The 26,487-nt window shown below is 41.0% G+C and overlaps 2 protein-coding genes across 4 annotated transcripts; both read right to left on the minus strand.

Moving 5' to 3' along the window:
• Positions 1-7,524: 7,524 nt before the first annotated feature.
• LOC124862774 (GTPase IMAP family member 4-like) lies at positions 7,525-13,167 on the minus strand. The gene is made up of 3 exons (XM_047356895.1): positions 13,050-13,167; positions 12,523-12,671; positions 7,525-11,396 (listed from the first exon to the last, which is right to left on the minus strand). Exons 1-3 carry the CDS (start codon positions 13,072-13,074, stop codon positions 10,533-10,535), a joined length of 1,038 nt encoding a protein of 345 aa, XP_047212851.1. The 5' UTR covers positions 13,075-13,167; the 3' UTR covers positions 7,525-10,532.
• Positions 13,168-14,253: 1,086 nt separating this feature from the next.
• On the minus strand, positions 14,254-25,830 carry LOC124862767 (HMG box-containing protein 4-like). Of its 3 annotated transcripts, XM_047356886.1 has the most exons (13): positions 25,726-25,830; positions 25,097-25,166; positions 24,111-24,241; positions 23,951-24,026; positions 23,184-23,762; positions 22,846-23,049; positions 18,718-18,893; positions 18,531-18,612; positions 18,394-18,458; positions 17,986-18,082; positions 16,336-16,499; positions 16,100-16,222; positions 14,254-15,066 (listed from the first exon to the last, which is right to left on the minus strand). In XM_047356886.1, exons 2-13 carry the CDS (start codon positions 25,116-25,118, stop codon positions 15,022-15,024), a joined length of 1,764 nt encoding a protein of 587 aa, XP_047212842.1. In that variant the 5' UTR covers positions 25,119-25,166; positions 25,726-25,830; the 3' UTR covers positions 14,254-15,021. The 3 variants fall into 3 exon arrangements, with proteins under 3 accessions (XP_047212842.1, XP_047212843.1, XP_047212844.1); XM_047356887.1 differs by lacking the exon at positions 25,097-25,166 and having other exon boundaries at positions 25,726-25,782; XM_047356888.1 differs by lacking the exons at positions 24,111-24,241; positions 25,097-25,166; positions 25,726-25,830 and having other exon boundaries at positions 23,901-24,018.
• Between the last annotated feature and the right edge of the window lie 657 nt (positions 25,831-26,487).

Here is a 26,487-nt window from a genome sequence, read left to right on the forward strand (position 1 = left end):
AGGAGTTTGGTGAGGCCATGGAGAAGGACTATCGGTTGGCCTCAAAGCGATTCTGGCAAACCGTCCGGCGCCTCAGGAGGGGGAAGCAGTGCTTCGCCAACACTGTTTACAGTAGGGGTGGGATGTTGCTGACCTCGACTGAGGACATTATTGGGCGGTGGAAGGAGTACTTCGAGGATCTCCTCAATCCTGTCATCACGCATTCCCTGGTGGAAACAGAGGCTGGGGACTCAGGGTTGGACTCTTTCATCACCCAGGCTGAAGTCACCGAGGTGGTTAAAAAGCTCCGCGGTGGTAGGGCTTCGGGGGTGGATGAGATCCGCCCTGAGTACCTCAAATCTGTGGATGTTGTGGGGATGTCATGGCTGACACGCCTCTTCAACATTGCGTGGCAGTTGGGGACAGTGCCTCTGGACTGGCAGACAGGGGTGGTGGTCCCCCTTCATCAGAAGGATGACTGGAGGGTGTGTTCCAACTACAGGGGGATCACACTCCTCAGCCTCCCTGGTAAGGCCTACGCCAGGATATTGGAGAGGAGCGTCCAGCCGATAGTTAAACCTCGGCTTCAGGAGGAGCAATGTGGTTTTCGTCCCGGCCGTGGAACACTGGACCAGCTCTATACCCTCTACAGGGTGCTCGAGGGTTCATGGGAGTTTGCCCAACCGGTTCACATGTGTTTTGTGGCCCTGGAGAAAGCATTCGACTGTGTCCCTCATGGTGCCCTGCGGGGGGTGCTCCAGGAGTATGGAATTGGGGGCCCTTTATTAGGGGCCATCTGGTCCCTGTACAAGCGGAGCAGGAGTTTGGTCCGCATTGCCGGCATTAAGTCGGACCTGTTCCCAGTGCATGTTGGACTCTGGCCTGTTCATAACTTTTATGGACAGGATTTCTAGATGCAGCCAAGGGCCGGAGGGGGTCTGGTTTGGGGACCAGTGGATTTCATCTCTTCTTTTTGCAGATGACGTGGTCCTGCTGGCCCCCTCTAGCCAAGACCTACAGCATGCGCTGGGGCGGTTCCCAACCGAGTGTTAAATGGCTGGGATGAAGATCAGCTCCTCCAAGTCAGAGGCCATGGTTCTCGACCGGAAAAGGGTGGCTTGTCCTCTTCAGGTTGGAGGGGAGTTCCTGCCTCAAGTGGAGGAGTTCAAGTATCTCGGGGTCTTGTTCACGAGTGAAGGAATAATGGAGCGAGAGACCGACAGACGGATCGGTGTGGCTGCCGCAGTAATGGGGGCGCTGTGCCGGTCCTTTGTGGTGAAGAGAGAGCTGAGCCGAAAAGCGAAGCTCTCTATTTACCGGTCGGTCTACGTTCCTACCCTCACCTATGGCCATGAACTTTGGGTCATGACCGAGAGAACGAGATCCCAGATACAAACGGCTGAAATGAGCTTCCTCTGTAGGGTGGCCGGGCACTCCATTAGAGATAGGGTGAGGAGCTCGGCCATCCGGGAGGGGCTCGGAGTAGAGCCGCTGCTCCTCCACATCGAGAGGAGCCAGTTGAGGTGGCTTGGGCATCTATACCGGATGCCTCCTGGACGCCTTCCTCGGGAGGTGTTCCTGGCATGTCCCACCGGTAGGAGGCCCAGGGGACGGCCCAGGACACACTGGAGGGACTATGTCTCTCGGCTGGCCTGGGAATGCCTTGGGCTCCCCCCGGAGGAGCTGGAGGAGGTGTCTGGGAAAAGGGACGTCTGGGTGTCTCTGCTGAGTCTGCTGCCGCGGCGACCCGGTCCCAAATAAGCGTAAGACGACGAGACGATTGTAAGGGGACAAATACTTTTTCACAGCACTGAATACTTTAGTGATCTAATCCTTCTCCCACTTGTTTATCAGCGTTTGGATTCATTTAGGCTTCATCCGATTCTGATATGTTGCTGTGATGCATTACTGAAGCCCAAGTATCTAAGTGTCAGAATGTACGCTATGGCTGTTCAAGGGAAGATAAATGACAAAGATATGGCAGCCATACTTAGATGTTTTTTTCTTTTAAAGAGGCAGATGACAGTGGGATGCACAAACATAAACCAGGCTACTCAACATCATCCAAGTCTGTTCTTTCTCCTCAGCCAGCTCCACTGCAGCCTCCGTCACATTTTTACCAGCCGTAGGCGCAAGTCATGGAGGGTGGTGGTCAGCGCTTGAGTCAAGCCTCTCTCATCCCTTAAAGCTCTTCAGCTGCAGTTACATAAGACCCTGTGTTTATGAGTATATCCATGGGAGCTCCAACCTCAGCACCTGTGTCTGATTTCATATCTAAATTTGTCTCTTTCCTGTTTATGTTTACGCTTTGCCCTAGTCAGTGGAGACAAGTCCCTGATCCCCATTTGAGTCAGTTAAGATTTAGTCATCCGCCAATACAAGTCCCAGCCTGATACTTCAAAAAAATCTATTTACATACTGAGTGAGCTTGAGAAGTCAGTAATTAACTAACTTAACAAGTCCAGTACAGACATAGACTGAAAGGTCAATCAGTTAGAAAGAAGCCATTACTCCAAAGGAAAAAGAGAAAGATTACAATTTATAAATGGAGACAGGGACAAATAACTTGATTTTTGCAGACATTTCTTGGGGTTTGTTTAAACTCAAGCTGTAGTGTTTGGCCATAATGACCATTATTGCATTTGGAGGAGGAAGAAGAGGGAATCTTGAAAGCTTCAGAACACCATCCTAACTGTGAAGTACGGTGGAGGGAGCATCATGGTTTTACTGTTTTGCTGCAAGAAGGACTAGTGCACTTCACAAAGTAGATGTCATCATGAGGAAGGCAGCTTTATGTGGAAATACTAAAGCTACATTTCTAGACATCAGCCAAGAAGTTGGGGCAAAAAAGAGTTTTCTGCGTAGACACTGGCTCTAAACATACACCAAAATTAGCTACAAAGTAGCTTAAGGACAACAAGGTCAATGTTTTGGACTGGTCATCACAAAGTTCCACATATATTGGTGGGACTATTTTGAGAAGCAGGTGGAAGTACAAAACACCTAATCCTTACAGTTTCAGACAATTCTATCAAACCACTGAGAAAAATGTATGCCAACATCTGAATGAGAAGAAAGTCAAAACAAAAATGCAGGTTAGAGTTTTTAATAAACTCCCACCTTGATCCAGGGGACTATGGTTTTTAACAGCACAGTTAGGTGAGGTAGTAAGTCAGCGTAGCATGTTTACTCTCTGTTTTGATACGAGTTTTTGACAACTCAGTCTTTAACATAATTCAATGCAAGTGGTCATTTTAAAAAAACCTTACAGAAAAAGTTGTTCTCCCACATTATAAACTCAACACTTTGTTTTGAACGTCATAGAATGTTATGAGTAATGTTTCAGCTGCTCTCTACGGATCTTTCTTTCTACAGATATCCGTCTGGGCAGTTTCCATGAAACAGACAAATGGGCACTGCAGCAGCCAGGACAAATTTGCTTTCTTTGTGTGGGAAAACCCAGATTTCCTTGATCTGAGAAGATAATGTGCATGACCTGATAGCCAAGATGAAAAAATAGTTTTTTGGAAACAATTGACTATAAATTGCACATCTTGGTAGAGCAGCTCAGAAAGTCAGAGAGTGGAGCAACAACAGGTACTGGGAGTTTAATCAGAGACTCCTGTTACAGATCATTTTAAAAATGCTGCGATCATAATCCAATATTTGGGATCTGACTGTTCCTTCTTCTTTGTGTCTTAACAAATAACTCTCTAGATCTTATTTTTGAATGCCTATTTTCTAATCCCTAAACCATGTCGGTTTTGCTGAATAATTTTTTTGCATCATGATGAGACATTTGTTCATATGGATACTTACCTAGTTTTTTCTTCACTGCTGATTCATGTATGTAGACATACAGAGTGAACAGTATTGACCCAGATAAAGCATTCCATTAAAAACTGTGAAAACAACCACAAAGGCTACAACTAGAAGCAAATATACAAAACAGCTAAACTATAAAATAAAAACTGAATTACTAAATAACAACACTGCATAAATTAGGGAAAATGATTTATCTGAAGCAGTCAGGTGAAATATGATGTATTTATGAAGCCAGCAGCACCATAAAATTCAGGCTAAAAATGTGAAATAAATATGGTTGCAGGTTGATCGAAATTTAGCAAATAATATTTAGCTACTTTTAGATACACTTCCCACTCCTTTTTGTGTTATAAATGTTCACATGAAAGCAAAAATAAAGGAAACTTGTAAGATGTTGGACTTTATCTTATGTCACACCCCGTGTAAATTTGTTGCAAAGCCTGTACTGGATACACACAGGATGGGGGAGATGGCTGATTCATAAACAACTGCATCCACACACACACACACACACACACACACACACACACACACACACACACACACACTGGGAGGGTGCTTAAAAACAGCACTAATAGGAAAAAGATGACAGGGAATGCATCGAGCGCTCCAGGAGAGTAAGAGGAGAGCGATGTTGGCCCGGCACACATCGACAGCTCCAGGATCAGATAAAAAAAGGCAGTTTCCTAAGGAAAGTCCATTGTTATTGCTGGGTTTCATTTGTGCTCTTTTATATGGCAACATTTTTGTGTGTTTTTCTAATACTTTCACTTACAGTGCCTTGCAAACGTTCTTACATTTGTTGAGATTTATTTTATTGGGATTTTATGTGATGGAGAGAAAAAGTAGTTCCGAATGTTTTAGTGGAAGGAAAAAAAATGCATGGTTTTATAAAAATTTGACAAATAATCCGAGGCATGTGGCATGCATTTGAATTCATTACACTGAGTCGATAATTTGTTTGACCACATTTCTCTGCAATTATAGTTGCAGGTCTTTCAGGTTATGTCTGTAGTTTGCCCTGTTATCTTCACAAAATACTGCTCACTTGTATCTGTGAACGTCAAGTTTGAAGTCTTGCCACAAATGCTTTGGATAGTTGAATAGTTGCATTTATGTCTTGAATATGCTTTGATCTGAACATTGTTGTTTCCATTCCATTGTTGCTCTGGAACAATATATCGGCATTAACATCGATATCAGTCGATACAGATATGTTAAAAACATATCTGTATCGGTCCAGCAAGTAAAACTGGGCCCATATTAATAACATCTTTTTTTCCAACTTGTTGTCGTTTATGTTTCGAGAGGGGGAAGGGGGTGGTCATTTGGTATTTGTGTGGTCATGTGACACTGATAGTGATGTAGCGCATGATCGTGGGGTGCTTAACAGAAGCAGAAAAGCAATGTCAGCGGTGGGAGTTTTCTTTTCATTATGCAATAATAAAGTCAGATTTTGACCCAAATTTTCATACCAGTGCATTAACAGTGAGGTGCATTCCTAGTGATGGCAGATTTAGTTTTCCTGATATACAGCGTTTTGCATGCAGGCCCAAAGCTCCAGTTTTGGTCTGATCTGACCAGAGCACTTTTTTCCTTGTGTTTGCTGTGTCCCCTTCATGGCTTGTGGCAAACTACACATGGGACATGGTAGGATTTTCTGTCAACAATGACTATCTTCTTGCCACTCTTCCATAAAGGCCTGATTTTTGGAGTGTGTATCTAGAAGATGACCTTTCAGTAGGTTTTCCCACCTGAGCTGTGGATCTCTGCAGCTCCTCCAGAGTTACCTTGCATCTCTTTGCTGTTCCTTTGATTATTGCTTTAGATCAGGAGTCTGAACCGCTAAATGGCTTTTAATAACTTTGTCCAAAACTGATATAGAATTGGAAGGTGTTTTTAAATATAAATAGGTTAGATTAGCAGCTTTTCTGTGTATTAAAATAGAAAGTTGTTCAAATATTGTGCATACATTTTTTTCACCATTCAGCCACACGTGCTTTTTTCATGTTTGTCTATAAAGATATTCAATTAATATAATGTTCCATACAAGAAAATGTACTCTAAAAGTTGTTTTTTTTTTTTTTTTCCTAATGCCTAAACATAGATATAAAGTTGTATTATTTAACTAATAATAATTTTAACTTTAATAAGATTAAACACATTTTATAAGTTAGGTGTAAAACCTGATCAGGCAAAACTTTAATTACACAGATAGACTGTTTACTAATTTGGTGACTTCAATTAGTTGTACTGGACTTTATTTAGGTGTATCAAAGTAAATGCCCTATTCATTATAAGGCACTACTTTTTTTTGGGCTGTCACAAAATCCTTTTAAAATGCACTGACATTTTCCTACCACAAATATTCATACAGCTGGAGGTTTTCATATTTTCATCACACTTTTTTGTGGTCTTATCTAAAAACTCTCCTATTTAGTCCTTTTTTTTTCAGTTGCTTCACTGTACAAACACAAAATTAGAATAGAATCAGAAAAGTGCTCCAACTCTCCCCCAGAAACATTTCTGTGGAAACCGAAAAGAGAACCGCCTGCTGCATTCAGGAAAACGTGTGTCATCTTGTTTATTTTCCCTTGGCCCGCTGTCTTTTTCCAGCCCATGGGGTGCGATAATAATAAAAAAATACTGCGGCGTCCAACATCTCCCGCCAGACGAGCTCGCACAAAATCCAATGAGCGACCGTGAGGCCCTACAGCAACATTTCTGCTCTGAGGGGAGAGGAGGAGGAAGTTATATGGTGTGAGTTAATGTTTGCTCCCTCGTGTGTTTGTGCAGATTTTGGCTTAGATTATGTACACAAACACAAATTAAGTCATACCCTCATCCCTGGTGGGTAACTGTGTCCCAGAGGTGCCACTGGCAGCCAGTTCTGGCAACCGGCCTTGATTTCTGCTACTTTTCCTCTCAATTCCCTGCAAAACTTTCCCTTTAGTTTTCCCCATGGTCCCAGTCCCATCACCGCTCCCTCCATCTTCTGCCTGATGTGCATCTACTAAGACTAAATAATATTTGGACAGGTGTTCTCTCATATACATTAACTTCAAGGGGTTCTGGTTTGCCATTTCACTGGCGTACCTTACAGAGAAAACAAAGCAGCAGATCCTGACGGGTGGACTCTTTGCACTGTAGTCCACAGTGAATGTATAATCCCTAACAATAAAAAAGTGTTTAGCACCAATTTTCCTTTACTTTTAAGACCCCCCCCCCCACCACCAGACAAGAGGAGGCCACATCTGGAAGACAGATGTATTCCCATTCACTCACTCTCTCTTTCTCCTATGCCCCCCTCCTCTTTCTTTCTGGGGAAACATGAGAGCTGAGCTAATTCTCTCCCTCCCGCCCAGGCTGGACCACCCACATTCGGAAACGCCTAGCTGTTCCTGAGGCAGAGGCCGCCCAGCAGCTCACGGAGGGCCCAGAGCGAACAAGAGAGATGTAAGGACGGGTTGTTGCGGACGGTTTTAGTGGAGTACCAATTACGTCAGTGTCAAGGCTGTGAGCCATCACAGTGGAAGCAGGAGTGTCCCAGAGGCAGCAGGGGCCCTTTTGTTCAGTGCTCCACAAACTATGTCTTTCACTTTATTCTACTGTATAATGGATTTTCTTTTTAAATTAAAAACAAGATCTTTGTTCTGGGCTTCATACGGACTAAGAAAAACTAATCACATAATCGAGCATGTCAAGAAAACTGACAACGAGTTGGTAAAGCTGCAGTTTTTATTTGCTTGGTAAGCAACAAACAAAAATCACAGTCAACTCCTACATAAAGATCAACACCGCCACCTTGTGGACATTCCTCAATATCGCGTCCCAACGACAGTGATTTTAATGTGCTCTCACGTTCATCAAAATATCATTGTTCAAAAAGTAAAGCCATAGTCCAGCAGTTTCTGTCCAAACCATGATAATTTTACCACCACCCTGCAGCGGTGGACAGAAGTCATGACGGAGTACAGTGATCTACAGTGTACTTTTACTTACTGTATGTGAAAGTCTGAAACATATTTGAGGTCATAGCTACAAATGCTTGAATGAGCAAGTGATGCAAGGTGGTGGCAGAATCATGCAGTGGGCATGCTTTTGCTAAATGTATAGCCAGAGCTAGAATGGAATGGTTTAGATCAGAGCATATTCAGGTGTTAGATTGGTCTAGCCAAAGTCCAGAATCCAAGTTAGAATCTGTGGCGTGACTTGAACAAATTTTGTTCACAGACGTTCTGCGTGCATTCTAATAGAGCTTGAGCTGATTTGTAAAGAAGAATGGGGTAAAAATGTCTCTATATGTGCAAAACTGGTGGGGACATACATCTAAACACTTGCGGCTGTAAATGCATTAAAACGTAGTTCTACAAAGCATTGACTCACAGGGAGCTGAACACAAATGCATGTAAAACATAATTTTCCTTTCCTTTACTTTACATAAATCTATTGAATAAAATCCCAAAAAACACAATGAAGTTTAGGTTGTAATGAAAAAAAATATATACTTCAATACTTTTCCAATGTATCAAGTAAGTAAAAAGTGCTTGAACAACAGTAACAAGGCACAAGGCTATGTAGTGGAGAGTTGGCGTCCCAGGTGGAGCTCCTTGTAGCAGCAGAGGAAGATTAGTGAACAGCATCAGGACCTATTTGGCAAGTTAAAACCCCAATGAACAGAAAATGATGGATAAAATCTTTAAGTGTATGATCCTTTTACCCAGATGAGCTAGAGAAACTCCTACAATCCCCTCACTGTAGTGGTATGTATTTATTATTTATAAATTAATGGTAAACAGCAATATTTTGCTACCTGAGCTCCGCTGCAAAGATTATATATCATGAAGAACCACAAATATCCAGAGCTGAACAAAAAAAAAAAAGTATCTAGGTTTAGCCTGTCTGAACTGTTGCATACTTTGAAACCTACTTTAATAGCAGAGGCATCAGTGATAGGAATGCACAAGGAGAGCACTTTTTTCCCTTAAATATGCACATTTATAAAATTTCATATGATGTGATAGTTTGCAATTTGAAAAAAAATAAAAGCAGCGTGCACATGTTGAAGCGTGTGCGTGATATTGGGAAAACCCTCAGAGAAATTGTTTCACAGAAAGAAATAAGCTTTTCTCCAGCTTTAATTGAGAGTAAATTACACAACCATTAAACTTCTCCAGCCAATAAGAGTTTTTAAAGCTAACAAACACCAAGCTAAAAAACACCAAACTTCCCATATAAGCTGCAGAAAGAAGAATGACAGAGCAATTTAATGGTTTTTGGTAGGTAACGGTAATCAGAGATGCTGTAGTGCTTGAAAGGGTCAATAGGCTTCTAAATAATTGGATATTTCTCAAATATGACCTAAAATGCTATCATGTTTCCACAGAAGTAGAGGAACCCAGTGATAAAAATAAGAGAGAATGATTATACTCGGTTCACTTCATACATAAATATTCATGTCTAAAACTTTATTTTAGACATGAATTTACTGTGTGGATATGACGTCCTGGCTATTGTTTTGAAAGCAGTAGCATCGTGTCTTCTGCTTATTTTAGGTCTGTGTGCTGCTTTTAGCTCCTGCATTTTGAATATTATTATTATTACATAAACAGTTTGTTTTTGTCGTTTTTTTCTTGTTTCTGCGCCGCTAGATAATTGTATCTCTGTTATCAAACTACAAAAACGGCTTAACGGGTTAAAGTGGAACGCTCTTTGACCTCCAGCGGGGCGGCTTGCGAAGTGCTTCCGTCGCATTTAAAGAGACAGCACCAAAACGAGCACCTCAGTACAGGGGTAAAAGAGGGGCCTGCGGAGCTACACTAACAAGGAGCTACAATAACAGACCAAAGCATCGCAGTTCCACTTTATATATACCACAACTGAATGATTTAAGTGTGAAAAGGAAGGATTTAAAAGCATGATATGTCCCATTTAAGCAGTATTTGTATGCAGTGACATAAACGGCAAAAAAAAAAAAAAGACTGCGTTTTGAAAGAAGGTATCAAAAAGAATACTTTGTGACAACTTTTTTTTGTCACTTTTAGTGTCATTGCAATGATAATAGAACAAATGTGACGGCATTGTGAGTTTACCAGACTTTTCAGATTTTTATTTGTAAAGAAAAAAATCTGAAAATCGTGTACAATATTCATTCCACTTCACAGTTATGCACCGCTTTGTGTTTGCCCATCACATGAAAACCCAATAAAACAATAAAATGTGTGTGGTTGAAATGTTACAAATTGTGGAAACTGCAGCTGTATCTGTGGTAGATGCTTTCCTTTCTGCCAATCTGTCATCAACTTGGAGAATTTGCTCTTCCACCCTGGACAGCTAGCGATTTTCCCATATTAAACATTTATTATTTGTCTTTTAAAACATTCTTTGTTCCAATGTATTGTGTGCCCAGGCTTAGAGATATTTTCCTGTGCAATTTGCAGGTATAATCCAGAAATGATCCAACTAACAAACCATCCTGGTTTAGATTCAACAGATTCTACCCAAATCATGACACTTCCTCCACCATGCTTCATCTCTGGACCAAAGTTATTAACATGGATTACAGTGATGCACTTTCGCCAACCATAATCTGATGTGACAATGTATTTTAGGTCATATTTATGCAGAAACACTTTCAAGCACCACTGTGAAACTGACTCTTTTACCAAGTGTTACTCAGTAAGCGCATAGTTTTGTAAAACAGCTAAAATTAGTTGAAGGTGCACCTGTTATTTAGTTTTCTCTGTTTTCCTTCTGCTCACTTCAGTAGCCACAGAACCCACAGTGGCTCCAACCGTGCCACCGATCTGCCCGCCTACAAACAGACCCACCAGGGACCCGAACAGAGCCTCCCTTCTTACTAGAGTGGGCAGCCACCTGATCCAGCCCATCAGCTTCTCCCATAAGCCCCAAAGAAAAGAGGGAGTGGCAGAGGAAGGCAAGACCCTGTTACCAGAAGGGAAAATACTATCTACATCCAAATCAAAATCACGAGTGCTTCTCTCTGCCTCTTCCCTGACTGCTTCCATTTCTTTCTCTGTCACCTCTGGTTGTGAGTTTGACGATGTGTTGTCACTCAGCTCTTCCCCCCTCCTCTGCCTTATAATCTCTATCTGCCGCTGCCTCACCCTGTCCTCAGCCTCCTGGTAGAGAGGGCAGCTGAGGTGCTTGGTACCGCTCTCCCTCACTGCCTGCTCAACCTTCTCCAGCAGCTCCTCCACCTTTTTCCCTTCTTCTTCTGCTTCTCCGCTGCATCTCTCCAGCGTATGGTAGCGGTCGCCACACCTTCCCACCAGCTCTTGGAGGTCTTTGCGCCAGGTCATGATATACTGCTCCAGTGGCTCGTCCTCTCCCAGCTCCTCTGTGTGGGTGAAGAGAACAATGGTGTTTGTGCTTACTGCAGCGGGGCCAAACAGTTTTGCAAGGGCGTCGAGTGCCTTGGATTCATCGTGAGCAGGCTCATTCAATGAGACACAGAGCAGGAAGGCATGAGGTCCAGGGCTGGATAAGGTGATGAAGGAGGAAATATGCGTCCTCCTCTCCTCTGGGCTACAGGCCGAGCTGTACCAGGCTGGACTGGACACCACCACTACCTACAAGGAGGGAGAGTGTCAGTTACAGGGTGAACCAATGCTGTACGAACATTCTGAGTCTGCACAAGAGAACAATTTCTATGATTTACAGTTATGTGTTTGGAATAATCTGAACACATAGAAAATTATATTTTGTGAGTATTTTATTGGGATTTTAGGAGACAGACTAAGACAGAGTGGTTCATTACTGAGAAGCGAAAGGACAAAGATGAAGGGTTATCATTTTGTTTGCTAAATAAAATCTGAAACATGTGAAGTACATATATAAGTTTTGTAGAACCATTGTTTAAGAACAGCTTCCCTCTCCGTGCTCAGGAGAAATATCCCCAAAACATGATGGTTCCACCACCGTGTTATTCACAAAAACATTTGGACACCTTTATTTTTCTTCCAATCACAACTGTGCTCTACTTTGTGTTGGTCTTTGACATAACGAAGAATACTGGTTTGTATTATGTATTATTACATTTATTATTATTAATTTTGCTTTTTCTAAACCATTCCATTGTAGCTCTGGCTGCATATTTAGAGTCATTACCCTTGTCGCCATCAGTCTTTTGCAGTGTCTAACATGTTTTTTTTCCCCCCCAGGACTGTCCTATATTTTGCTCCATAAGTCTTCCCATCCCCACAGCATGATGCAGCATTCGCCATGTCTCACCATTAGAATTACACGTTCACGGTGATGAGTAATGTTAAATTTCTGTTCTCTAAAAATCATCTGAGGCGTTCAATTGGATTTATCCTGAAATCAAACAACACACAGATGGACTCTGTACTCATTCATGATTACAGTTGGTTGCACTGGATTTTATTTAGGGGTATGAGCATAAAAGGGGTGGGGAGAAAAAAAAATCCATACCACACTTTCCAGGTTTTTTGTTTTGGTCCATCACATCAAATCCCAATAATATACACTGAAGTTTGTGGATGTAATGTGACAAAATGTAAAAAAGTTCAATATTTTTGCAAGCCCAAGAGTAGCTGGAATCCACTAAAAGTAAAAAGAAAAACAACTAGTTATGTTAACAGTAGCTGCATAAAGTATATAAATTATAAAAATATTATGAAATGCACGTTTGTTTTCAGTGATCTGAGGAGATGTAAGTCATTCCTTCCTTCCTACCTGCCTCCCAGCAGCTTGCCCCCTGTGTCTGGTGCACTCCTGAACTTCCTGAGCATCTGTGCCCTGTTGGTTGTCTTCCAGGCCCAGGATGGAGCAGACTGCAGTTCTATTCTCTGCCTTGATCGGGCCCAGAACCACCAGCCTCAGCTCTGCGAAGAAAAACCGACACCCATACTTAATCACACTGTGTTGTTGTCGTCTCAAACAGTGCGTGAACTCTGCAAAGTTTGTCTGACTCACTTTAACCGTATTACTACATGCAGGCATGATAAGATAATACCAAAAGATAACCTGTTGTTGACTTTGCGCTCGGTTTATTCTGATAGTGTATAAGCGTGTGTAGAAACAACTCGTTTTCTCAGAATGGATTTTCCGAGAAGTGACGCGGCCATTGGCAACTGCCACCTTCTTCCCTCATCAGGAACCGCAAAGACGCGCAGCAGAGCAAGCAGCTCCCACCCACTCACTCCTCCGCCATTACTCTTATTATTAGACCTGAATAAAAACAACAGGGCGCTCCGTCTTACCGGACTGTGAGGCGGACGCTGCCATCTCCGCTCCTGCTTCGCTGCTGTCAGTGTTAGATCAGACTTCCTAATTCCTGCAGGCTGACTCAGGCTTGACAGTCTGGACTCCAGAGGCGAGCACAGCGCCATCTGCTGATGACGCCAGAGCTCTGCTTCATTATGCGTCATAATGAACCAGAATACGATTGAAATGTTCGTTTATTTTAGGAATTCAACTCAAAAATGAAATTCATGTGAAATAACACCGATTTACAATTAAGAAATGTAATTTTATGGCCAACTTCATGTCCAACAGTCCACAGAATAAGCCACGAGGTTTATTGGAAAGCCATCTCTTTCCAGCATCCATGTACTTCTGCTGAATTAGAACCTTTTGCACCGAACCTTTCAGCCCAGATGGTTTCAGAATATTTATCTCATGCTTGATTCAAGCATTTCCTTTTGGCAGCATTCCCCAAATCTGTAAGACAGCCCATGTTCTGCCTCTGCATAAAAACATCAGCCAACAAGTCTGATATAAATCATTACCGCCAATCTCAAAACAGCCCTGTTAAGCATAAATACTGTATTCACTTGTAAATTAGTAACTTCAAACGTTTCTATTCACTAACTGATTAACTGCTCCATGCTGGCTTTCGGAGCACCAATTCTGCTGCCACACTGGTTTTGCATAACTTCAGTTTTAGAAAATGCTTCATCAGTTGCTCTCAATAGGTCTGGACAAAATAACCTGCCTCTGGTTCACGAAAGATTAATGTGTTAAAATAGGACATTTTCAGCATTCTAATTTTCCTCCTTTTGAAGGTATTCCCCAGGGATCTGTCCTCGGAACAATTATTTTCACCATTTAAATCAATATTAAATCTTCTAATAATTCTAAATTCAATCTTTGTGCTGATGATACTGTCCTATAGTCTTGCAGATTCTTTAGAGTCCAAAATCTACAATCACTTCTTACGTTAATTCAAAAAGAACTTTAATTGAAATCCCCCCTATACTGCTCAGAGAATAAATGCTCTTTATTTACACACCTCAGCTGCTTGAGGTTCATGCCACATGCACTGATGGTAGTAATTCATGGGGAAAAGGCCAAGATTGAATGCTTATAACGCAGAGAACATGGACATATTTCAAAGAGGCACACATCTGTAATAAAAAAAAATGTTTCATTAGTTTTATGTAATATTTAAATTTTCTAAGAAACTCAAATTTTGGGTTTTATTAGCTGTAGGCCATAATCATCAAAACACTTAATATACATCACTGTGTATAAGGAGTATATATGATGTATGAGTGTCACTTATTGAATAAATGACCTTTTTGATGATCTAAATTTATAGGAAATCACCTGTTTTACATATTTTGATGTGCAACATAAAAACCATGTCATCCATGTCGCTAAAACAGTTTAATGTTGCCTTCTTGTTCAGTTTTTAACTGAAATTATTGGAAGATCTCTTCATTTCGATGAAGTTGCACCAAGAGCTGTGTTTGTCCAACACTTCCTAAATGTCCGAGTACAGTAAAAACCTAAATGCTGCACCAACGACATGAGTAAAAATCAAGTACTTTTAACATTGTAAATGTTCACGAGAGAAATATTTCCTAGACTGATGAGTGCATAAAACAACAGTTTAAATTTTTACACGTTTTAGTAAAAAAAAAAAAAACTAATTAAGATAACTACAATCATACAATTTAAATCCTAGTCAATGCCAAAAACTCAACAGACACCTGTACAGTAACATAAGAACAAAACATATACAATAAAAGGTTTGATTTAAAATCAGCAATTACAAAATTTTGAGATATTATCTAAAAAAATACACTTTAAAAACATGTTGAAACTAGAAATATCCAGATCTTCAGATCCCAAGCAGTGGCTTAAGTTAAACTTCGAAGGCCTCTCCAGGATCAGACCCTTCCAGTCAGTTTGGTTGCTTTGATGCCACATTACTCCGTTTCAGGGTCCTCACAGACCGGGCATGATGTAGGCAATGTTGTCCAATGTGTTTGACTGACAGAAGAAAAGAGATAACTTTTAGGAACCAGCAAATATAGGCGAACCTAACACTTTTAAATGAAATGCCTTGTAAAAATATTCATACCCCTAGACCTTCTTATCCTGTCACATCATAACCACAAACCTCAATCCGTTTACTGGGATTTTATGTGCAAAGTAGCTCAGATGCAAAATGATGATTTTCAAACCGTTTATTCTAATAAAAAAAAACTTAAATGTGTGGAGTGAATTTATCTTGAGCCACCTTTAATCTGGTACCCTAAATAAAAGCTGGTCCTACCAATTGTCTTAAGAAATCATCTAATTCTTAAAACTAGCCCACCTGTGTATAATCTAATCTCAGTATAAATACGAGCTTGTCTGAGGCCTCGAAAACACAAACCTATCCAACTAAACCAGCCAACAAGAGCATTGATCAAAAGAGCAATAAAGAGGCTCATGGTGTCTCTAGAGGAGCTACAGAGATTCACAGCTCAAGTGTGAAAATCTGTAGACACCATCCTCACAGTGAAACATGGCGGTGGTGCCATCATGCTTCAGCAGGTCAGAGTTGATGAGAAGATAGATGGAGCTAAATACAGGCCTGGAAGAAATCCTGTTGGGAGGAATACTTGAAACCTGGGTGAAGGTTTACCTTCCAGCAGGATAACAGCCCTGAACATACACTCAAAGCTACAATGGAATTATACAGATCAAACCATATTGATGTGTTACAATGGCCCAGTTAAAGTCCAGACCTAAATCTAGGTGAATATCTTTGGAAATACTTAAAAACTGCTGTTCAGAGAAGTTCTCCATCTAATCTGACAGAGCATGTGTTATTTTGCTCGAAAGACCTTCATATGTAAAGAATTTGATGTTGCTCTATCCCATAAAATCCCCCAAAAGACTTTGGAAAAGTTTAAGGGAAATAAAGACTTTTGCAATGCACTGCATGTTGTCTAGATAGCAGAAACATTAAGGATCACCGTTAATGTAAGACGGTAATTAAATAAAATATTCATTATTTAAAGAATATCATCTTTACCAGGACATTTCGAGGACATCCATTTAACTGTGGTATCTGTGCTGTGAGGCAGGTCAACGGGCCGAGAGCACACAGGATGGAGTCCAGAAGAACGGACAAACTCCCAGACACTGCCACCATCCCCTAAAACGACAAAGCATCACTCACATACCTTACTAATTTCAGTGCATACTAAACCTAAGCTCTAATTTTGTTTTATCTTTACTAATCCGGCTTGCAGAGATGCAGAAACTCACTTCTGTTTCTTGCAGCCGATGGCCAATCAGAGACAGGGACTCTCCAAGCAGCTGCAGGTGAGCTGCCGCGTCGATGGGGTCAACATCTGGCACTCGGGCCGGGGACAGCGACATAGCGCCCGGTGTTCTGGCTGGTGACACCAGCCCTGCTGTTGTTCCTACAACTGATGGCAAAACACAATTTAGACACAAAAGCATGTAGATTACACAGTGAGCTGAACAATAACAAGAATGCAGTGTGAATGCTATGAGCTGAATGGGTCTGGACTGAAGCAGAATGTTGCTGGGTCAGCAAAGTATTAAAACCTTTACAATAATAGGATAAACGTAGAAAGTATTGTATTGGTATAAATTACATGATCACTGAAGAGTACAACAACAGGTAAACTCTTCTATAAAACAGCCAAAAACAGAAGAATTCCTTGCTTCAGAAACCGAGAATTAAAAAGCTAAAGTATTCAGTTATTATAAAGGAGTATAAGGGTGCCTTGAAGGACAAAAAAAAAGGTTTGCTTGTTTGGACAGGTTTGCTTTTCTTTTCCATTACCGATTTCAAGCTCATTTACAAAAGGCATGATTGTTGCATGGCTTTAGTGCTAGTGCAATTTTGACTTTTCCTTGTTTTTTCGACTTTAAACCTAAAACAGGTAAGCCTATCCAGGTGATCCTAATACTGCTCTTAGTTATAGCCCAGTGTTTTGTTGCACTTTTAAAGTGTGCATGGGGTTTCTAGCTGAAACCCCATGCACACTTTAACAATGAACCTTGAAAGAGCACAAGGTGTTTGATTCAAAAACCATCCCCATTCTTTTCTATGGGAAATAGAATATTGTCTAGAACAAGAGTGTCCAAGGTCGGTCCTCAAGGGCCGGTGTCCTGCATGCTTTAGATCTGTCCCTATTTTAACACACCTGATTAAGCTGATTGCAGTTCAGCAAAAGCCTGGTAATCATCCATCAATGGAAATCAGGTGTGCTGAAGCAAAGATAAATTGCAAACATACAGGACCTCGAGGACTGGAATTGGACACACCTGGTCTAGAAGGTAGACAATTAAACAGTATAAAAGTTAGAAACAGCAGAAGTGAAAGCTGGCATGTCCTGAAACAGCTGAATCTTTTGATATTTGAAGGGTTTAAATAGCATAAAAACCAAAGTAGTTAGAGAGCAAAACGTACACAAAAGGGTTGGGACAGTGTGAATACTATGTAGCATTCACACTGTTCCAAAAGTGTGAATACTTTGTAGCATTCACACTGCCAACAGTTTGAATTCTTTGTAGCATTCACACTGTTCCAAAAGTGTGAATACTTTGTAGCATTCACACTGTTCCAAAAGTGTGAATACTTTGTAGCATTCACACTGTGCCAACAGTTTGAATTCTTTGTAGCATTCACACTGTTCCAAAAGTGTGAATACTTTGTAGCATTCACACTGTTCCAAAAGTGTGAATACTTTGTAGCATTCACACTGTGCCAACAGTTTGAATTCTTTGTAGCATTCACACTGTTCCAAAAGTGTGAATACTTTGTAGCATTCACACTGTTCCAAAAGTGTGAATACTTTGTAGCATTCACACTGCCAACAGTTTGAATTCTTTGTAGCATTCACACTGTTAGCTACAATCCTACAAAGAACACATCCAAGGTACCTTTGGTTTTGCCCTCACTGGAGGGCTTTTGCTTCACAGTGGTGGCCTCAGCTTTGTTCTGCTTGTGTTGCAGGTACTGGGCCTTCTGCCTCCAAACCTGAGAGGAAGGCAGATCACTTTAACACTCAGTAGTGTGGTAGGTGTCAGACTCCCTATATAGGTTTTCACTCCTTCTTGCTCCTTTTTAAAATATAAACATCAAGGTTCCCTACTAGTTTACAGCATATATATCTTTAGTGCTAGTACTTTGAACCAAAAATCAACCTAAGACTGAACATTTAGACAACGAATGAAGAATGAAGCCTGGAAATATAAATGTTTTTTCCTCACTTATCCAGACCTGGAACATACTGAAATTAACCTCATCCTGCAATGTGTTTAATGACTTCAAGAAACACAAAAACCTACTAGTTTGTCTTTCTCAGGCATGGCCTTCCACACCTCTGCCAGCTTCTTGCTTAGCTCGCCAAAATCTGCAGATTAGACACACACATCTTTCAGAGAAATCTGAAGGAATAATGTCTGTGCAAGAACACTTTACCCACCTAAACCTGGCTGCTCAGCGTTTATGTTGACCCTGTACTCTTTACAAAACACCTGATATGCTGTCGTCGTCTTCTTCTTGGTCTAGATGAATAACAAAAAACACTCAATAAGAGAGGAAAACAACACACAAAGCATAGAAATTATTTTCAGCTGGAAAAACCAGAGCTAAAACTTAACAAGTCAAACCTTTTCTTTATCCTTATCATGCTTTTCTCTGTCTTTATCTTCTTTCTTCTTCTTCTTCTCTGTTGTTCCATCATGGCCTTGATGGTGAGGGGTGATGGGCTTGCTCATAGCATACATTGGGCCAACAGCACTATGGCTGACAGTAGGATGGGAGTGGCTGTGGCTTCTTGAAGATTCTGGTGAAAATGACACAAAGATGAGCTTTCAATAGAGGTCACTCCTGAAGTAGCGTGTCTCGCCTTTACTGCTTTTTGTCATCCATAGTAAAAGTATTACTGGTTGTCATGTAGCACAGTGGTTCCCAATCTTTTTTGACTTGTGTACCCCCTCAGTCAAACTTGTTCACAAAAATAGAACGTACCGATTATTAAGTGAAAATCATTTCATTTAATCTCCTTAACTATTATTTTCAGCTCAAATTAAACATAAAGATAATTCTGTTGCCATGAAAATAACTATTTAAATAAATACAAAATCAACATAAATAATAAACCTGCCTTTGTTGTAACAAAAAACTGGAGCTCTTTTGAATAAGTCCCCAATAAACATCTAAACTTAAAGAAGTCTGCTACAGAACACTTAACAAACGTAATATTCAGGCTCACCATATCAGTTTTACTTTGTAGGCATCATTTAACTGAGCTTTGATAAGACACCTGAGTCTGGTTGTTCTTGATACGCTTTGATAGATCTGGAGGCAGAGTGGAAACAGCTGTTACTTTTCTCCCTCTCTCCTGGTGGCGGAGCGTCGTCAATGTGAACAGCAAGGACATCCCTGCTCTAGTCTTTCCCACCTGTGGTTGTTTTATTGTGCCCATTTTGCTCTTTTGGTTGATAAAAGCTTAGTGTATTTTGCACCTGGGTCCTAATAAAGCATCACACATCCAAAAAGTATCCCTACTAACTGATAACATTTACCCTCATCTTGGAAATAAAATATTAAATGTTTACACGTACCCCCTGCAATGTGCTCACGTACGACTAAGGGTACAAGGACAGCTACAGTCAGACAGGAAGGCGTTCCACTTTGCTGCTCTGCTGCATTCATTTACATTAGAACTAAAGGGCTCTGAAGGGAAGAAGTGCTTCAATGTATTCAGCACTTTTAAACTGGGGTTTGCAGTACTGAGCATTTCTGAGTTTGTGAACGCTCATCATCCTATTCCTACCTTTCAGTGTCTTTCCTTTTTACTATCAGTCCTTATCATAGCTTGTAAATGTTTAAGACTATGGTGTTTGTCAAGAGTGCTGTTCATGAACTTAGAATTCAAACCAATTTATGTCAGGTTTTATTAGTGGGATGGAGACATTCCAGCATGAGCTCTGGAGGCCTGAATGAAAGAAAAGTGCAAGCTAGAATAATGAAAAAAAGTAGTGATATATAGGAAAGGGGTGTATACACAATTAGCCTAATGTTTTACTGCTGTTTAATTTATGAAACTGAAAGAAAGAAGAGCATTACATTTGCACCGTAATCACAAGAAAAAACCTAACCTGTCTATTTGGAAATATTTCTAGTTGCAAAACAAAACATAACAAGAAAAACACAGTCATGGTGTGGAAACGGTTCTGCTAATTCCAGTTTCATACCCATACATTTGCATTTTATTATCTCCTATTTCCATTTTGTACATGTAAACGAACCATTACCAATGTAAACTTGTCAAAACAATACATTTTTTGATATAATTGATACCAAAAAATGAATTAAAAACAATACAAACTGACTTGTTCTCATGTCCATGGCCGTAGCTACCATTGAGGACACAGAGATCCGAACCACAGTACTTTTTAAAGTCTGGCTACGGCCCTGCTCATGTCCCCAAACTGTCGCATTTCTTCCAGCAGCAGTGCTGTACTATCAGAGGCACTCAGCCTCTCCCCTACCTGCAGCCTTACCTGAACAAAACAATGAGGTGCTGCTAGAAGTTTTAAACTTTGCTAACAATAACAAATGCTGAATGAAGCCACATGCTAGCTGCGCTAATGCTAACAAGTTAACTTTATGACAATGATGTTTGAGAGCAACCTCAAAAGGTCAGTAAAGCTCCTGTATCTGCAACAGAGAGGTAGTAAACCTCCCAGACGGCTCTCGCCATCTGTCTAAATATTAGGATAGACACGGACAGCACAATGATGGTGTCTGCAAATTGCTTGGGGTCCCGCAGGGGGACATCACATGCCTTCTGCTGAACAACGCAGTTTGCGTACCGGGAAAATAGGTAGGCAAATGCAGTCAACTTGGGACTCCAGCTCAACCACCCAGGGATGTATGCCAGGATCCTGTTAGTAGACTTCAGCTTAGCCTTCAACACCATCAACCCAGACATCCTTCACCAGAAACTCATCCAGCTCTCAGTGCCAACCACTACCTGTCAGTGGCAAGTGAGGCTGGAAAGCATCTTTTGCTGCACAAGAACCATTGCCCAAAAAAGTTGCGCCCCCCAGGTGTGTGTTCTCTCCCCACTCTTCATCTCTCTGTGCATAAATGACTGCTCCTCAGCAGACCCGTCAATGAAACTCCTGAAGTTTGCAAATGACACCACTGTCATTGGTCTGATTCAGGATCAGCAAGAAGCACAACCTTCCACGCCCCGGGGCAGTACCACTGGGTCAGACTCTGCGTCTCGGTCTCGCTACCCACATTTCGGCCTCATCAGGGTGGCTAAATGCTGCCACGCATAACCTCTGCAAGGGCCTGGAGTTTCCTTTGTTCATCACTGTGTGGGTTGGCTCATCCACAGAACAGGACAGGTCCACACTACAATGAACAATTAGGTCTGCATAGAGGATCATCAGAGCTGGCCTTCCCTACACCCGGCGACTTGTACGGGTTTAGAGTCAGGAAAAGGGAAGCTAACATCTCTGCAGATCCCACACACCCTGGACACATGCTTTTTAGATTTTCACCTTTAGGTCGGGGCTTCAGAGAGCTATTTGCAAAAACCAGCCACCACAGAGACGGTTTCTTCCCCCAGGCTGTCTCTGATGAACACAATAAACACCTTACTCAGAATATTCAGCTACTGTGATCTTAAACAAAATAAAAAGATTTCCACTGTCACAAACTGCCTTTCTTTTAATGAATACCTGAAAATAACAAAATAGGTACATCCCTAATTACAGCCTTTCTGAATTTCTTTTGGTTCTTATCCCCGTTTAATTCACTTGACTATTATGCAATATAAGAGGTTTATCCAAAATAACCTTCTGCTGATAAGATATTATTTATTGGAGCACATACTGACATTTCCACACCGCATACTATCAGTAGATTATTAAGAAAATGACCCTAAATCATTGTTTTTCAACGTGGATACTAAACAGCCCCCAGTGGATATGAGTGGGCGTATGGTCGGTCCAAAACGCCCATTGGCCGACTGCTCAAAGTTGACCAAAACTACAATCCTGTAGAAACAAAAGGTAATGTTGATTTTAAACTGCAATTACCAAGCTACAAGCAGCTGACTGCAGGCTGGTTACAGGAGCAGATAATCCAACCTATTCATCAGCCATTATCTGCTTATTACATTCCCAGATTTACTCTATAATAGCAGAACTATTGAAAACTACTACCAAATTTAGCTATTATTTATTTGAAATTTAGGCTTAACTCGATGTCTGAAAATCAAAGTACCAACAAAATAATGTCACAGATAACATTATAACTGTATTCATTTCTGTTAAATAATTTTAACAGCCGTATGAATACTTGTTGCTTTTCTGTACTGAATAAAAGCAATGCTGCTTGAAGATGTTTTACACTAAAACTCAAAACTAAAATGTAAGTCATGCAAAACTGGGCAAATTTTACTCAAGGTTATTATTCTGAGAGAAGCCCATGATGTTCCATGTCCGTTTCCTCCTTTCTGGTGTAGTATCACATCTCTGTCCCAGGGATGCAGCTTAGGTCCCCTTTGACTGACGCACATCCAGCATCAGGACTAATTTGTTTGTTTGTATTAATAAAAATAGGTGTCTTTTAATAACCATGCTCAATAGTGTATAAACTGATGTGGGTAACAGAAACGTGTAGCTCTTGTACAAAGATGTACAAAGTGAACCATAAATCATCTATTCTACCAAATAAACCTACGAACGCAAGCGGAGGAATAAATGTGAACACACCTCCAAAACTTTTGCTGTGCTTCTTGTCCTTCCCACTTTTGTCCTTGTCTCTGTCTTTCTCTTTGTCCTTTTTCTTCTTGCTTTTCTTGCTCTTCTTTTTCTTTTTTGAAAGGTGTGTATATGAATCGTCTATTATCAGTTCCCCAGCCTCCAGTTCTGCCCCAGATGAAGAACTCTCATCTCCCACGCCACCTCCATAATGACCTGGAGAGGAGAGAATTTAGCGTTCAAAAGAAAACCAAGGCTTCATATAGAGATTACTATATGTTGCAGCCTAAACTGTGTGGATCTGATTGATCAAAATGTGTGTTCCATCTTGGAACATGTAGTTTCGTTACCTTCTACCTCCACCTCCTTCCCCACTACAGGCAGCGGGTCTCTGTTCTGCGGCAGCTTCTTCTTGGGCGACTTTGACGGCTGCATCCTCTCTCTGTCCTTCTCTTTTTTCACACTAACTTTGGATAAGTGTGGCATTATTGGAAAGCTTTCCGGCTCCTCTTTCTCTGGCGACATGATGAGCTTCATTTTCAGCCCGTCGGCCTCACGCAACGTAAGGGGTTCCTCTTTGGGAGCTCCGCCGTGAAACAGCGACGACTTGGAGGAAGAATGCTTCTTAAAAGAAGAAGACGATGACGACAGAGACATGGGGCGGGAGTGTGATAAGGAGTGGCTCCCTTTGCTTCCGCTGCTCTCACGTTTGCGGTCCTTGGAGGAATGCGACGAGAAGGTGGGATAAGAGGGTTTCTTGTGCAAGTGGGGGCTGGGGTCCGAACCTGTAGCCATTGGAGAGGTGATGGCCTGCAGGAGGCCCATTGCGGTGTCTGCCGGGAGCAATGAAGAGGGTGAAGAAAGAGGTGGAGAGCGCTCTACAGACTTATGCTTTTTCTTATGAGGAGGTGGGCCTAAACCATCATGATCTGACAAAGACAACAAAATCCAGTTATTAAGTGGAAATTTGTAAATGCAAAACATTGTTAAATCACATACAATTTAAATAAAATACCTTAAAGCTATTGGTTGTAATGTCACAAAGTTAAAGGTATATATATTAAAACCTTAGCAAGACATTGCATCTTCTCATGCTTTTAGAAGTATAACTTGTCACCCCGGTAATAGTGGTCGTCACTGTGTTTCTTCTTCTTCTTGTGGAAGTCCCCTCCCAGCATGAAAAGCTCTGAATCCTTATTTGAATAGACACAATACATTTTATAACACTGTAATAAGCATTAACACAAACATTTAGAATAAAAAGAGAAATCACATACCTTTGGACGTTTTTTGGATGACTTTCGGACCTCTGCAGCAATCTCTTCTTCCTCTCGTAACAAATCCTTGTAGGACCTCCTTTTCTCCCTCTGGCTACGACCAGCAACGAGGCCTCCATCTGACCCCATCTCTAAAATATGACACTCACGTTGTGATTCATTTGTTCAACTTTAGAACAAGGCTGTATTTACAGCGCTTTGCAAAAGTATTAACATTCTAACAAGCTTTCTAATGGACCTGCCCTGCATTTAGATTCTGACCAGTGTCCCCGCTGTAGACATCTCCCTACAGCATGATGCAGCCATCACCATGTGGATTTGTCAGGATGACATGGAGGATTAGTTTTCTGCCACACATGGTGTTTCACGTAGGACCAAAGACATTCAGTACTTCTCTGATAGTAATGTCCATAGTAATTAAATGTTCAGATGATGAATTGAACAGAGCTCTTTGAGATGTTCAAAGCTTGGGATATTGTTTTATAACCTAACCCTGCCTTAAATTTCTCCACAGCTTTAGCCCTGATCTCTTTGGTGTGCTCCTTGGTCTTCATGATGCTGTTTAATCAAAATGTTCTCTGACAACTTCTGATGACTGCATTGAACAACTGTATGTATACGGAGAATAAATTACACTGGACTCTGTTTTAGGAGTCAGCGTAAAGAAAGGTGAAAATAAATGCATGACGCACTTTTCAAATTTCTTTTTAAGGAATAAAACAAATAGTAAAATGATGTGCATCTCAGCATTGGTCTTTTACATACAATCCATTCAAGCCAATATATGTAACATGAGAAAACGTGGTAAGAGGTCAATGGTTATTGAGACTATTGCAAAGCACTGTAGAATTGTGCCCATGCACTGCAATTACATAGAAGAGGCTAAATAAAACCAGCGTGTATTAGTCGAATAAACTGTAGACATCCATACACGATAGTCAGAGCTAAAATACAATGGAGAGTGACATAAACAATGTCTTCTTTACCCTTTAACTCCTCATATGCCATGGTTTCCTCCTAGTCAACCCCTTTTCGTGTTTTGGGATGTTGACAGTCCTAAAATTAGAACAAAGACTTGTCAAGGAAACAAATAAAATGCTAACTAAAGTCAACAGAACAAGTGAGGCCAATTCTGACTGGAGACGTTTCTGTCATTGCCCTGAGTCAATTCTAAACAGATTCCAAGCAGGGTGGATCAAAAAACAAACTTAAAGACGGACAAGTGTGACTAAATCAGGGAAAATATTAGCAATGGGATTGTATTACAGAAGCATCATTTTCAAACCAGTACCAAACTTTTAGCTAAACTATTCCCGCCTCCTTTCGCAAAGATACATAAACACACCCCCTTCCTTTTCACTTAGACGCTGATTGTCCGGCACATGCAGCACATTGCGACCCTCTAGGCCAGTTTGCAGTCAGCTGACCGGTGAGGGCGACTCAGGAAACACTGAGGCTTTGCCTAAAAGCTAGGCCTTGCTAGCTGTAAGTGGACCAAACAACGCGGCAAACATGCATTCATCTCATTTGTATTTTTATCTTCTGTTGCTCAATAATATATGTATATTACAAGATCTGAAAGGTGAGAGAAAACGCATTTATTAAATTTTAATACCTCAATTGAGATCTCCAATTTACGCGGGTCCTCTCGCCATCTTTATTATCAGCAGACAACAATTCGCCTGTGGAGAGGCGTGGCTTTGCTGACGCAGCCAATCAGCGTGTGAGAAATGTGGAACTTTTAAATATACATCCGCTAATGTTTTGTTTTCAACTTTTCACAATGACATATTACAAGTGTTTTCATTTATTATCCGGTTAATATAAATATCATTTTAAATAAAGCTGTCATAGACAGAATCCCACAATCGCAGCCAACGTATTGATTTATTGGTTCATAATAATTTCGAACAGCAAAACATTCTTTACAACAAAGTTCACAAAGAGTAATTGTGCACAGTTAAAAAAAAATAAGGCAATTAAAAAAAGACACTTTGACAAGAAAACAAGATACACCAGTTAAAACTGTTAACCCACTGTGTCCTGTAATTATCACAGTATATTCAATGAACATAAGGCAAAACGAGAACGAGTGAGCTCATGGACAGTATTTGAATAAACAGTCTCTTATACAAAAGCCATGGTTCCACCTTATCTCAGTTACATTGGACTCCTGTTTTCAGTTTTTTACCTATCCTCTGAATGACTTTTTCTAAGAGATGCACCAGTAAATGGTGACAGGAATTGGCTGACTTTACACTTGCCGAGCCAATAATTATGACCGACCAATCGTATCTTTTTCCCGATCAGTTAACCGACCATGCAAAAGCGCTAACAGGTCATGCTGACGACCCTCTTTAATGTATTAGTTGTTCTT

Source organism: Girardinichthys multiradiatus, chromosome X (assembly GCF_021462225.1).
Source record: "Girardinichthys multiradiatus isolate DD_20200921_A chromosome X, DD_fGirMul_XY1, whole genome shotgun sequence".
Lineage (NCBI taxonomy): Eukaryota > Metazoa > Chordata > Actinopteri > Cyprinodontiformes > Goodeidae > Girardinichthys > Girardinichthys multiradiatus.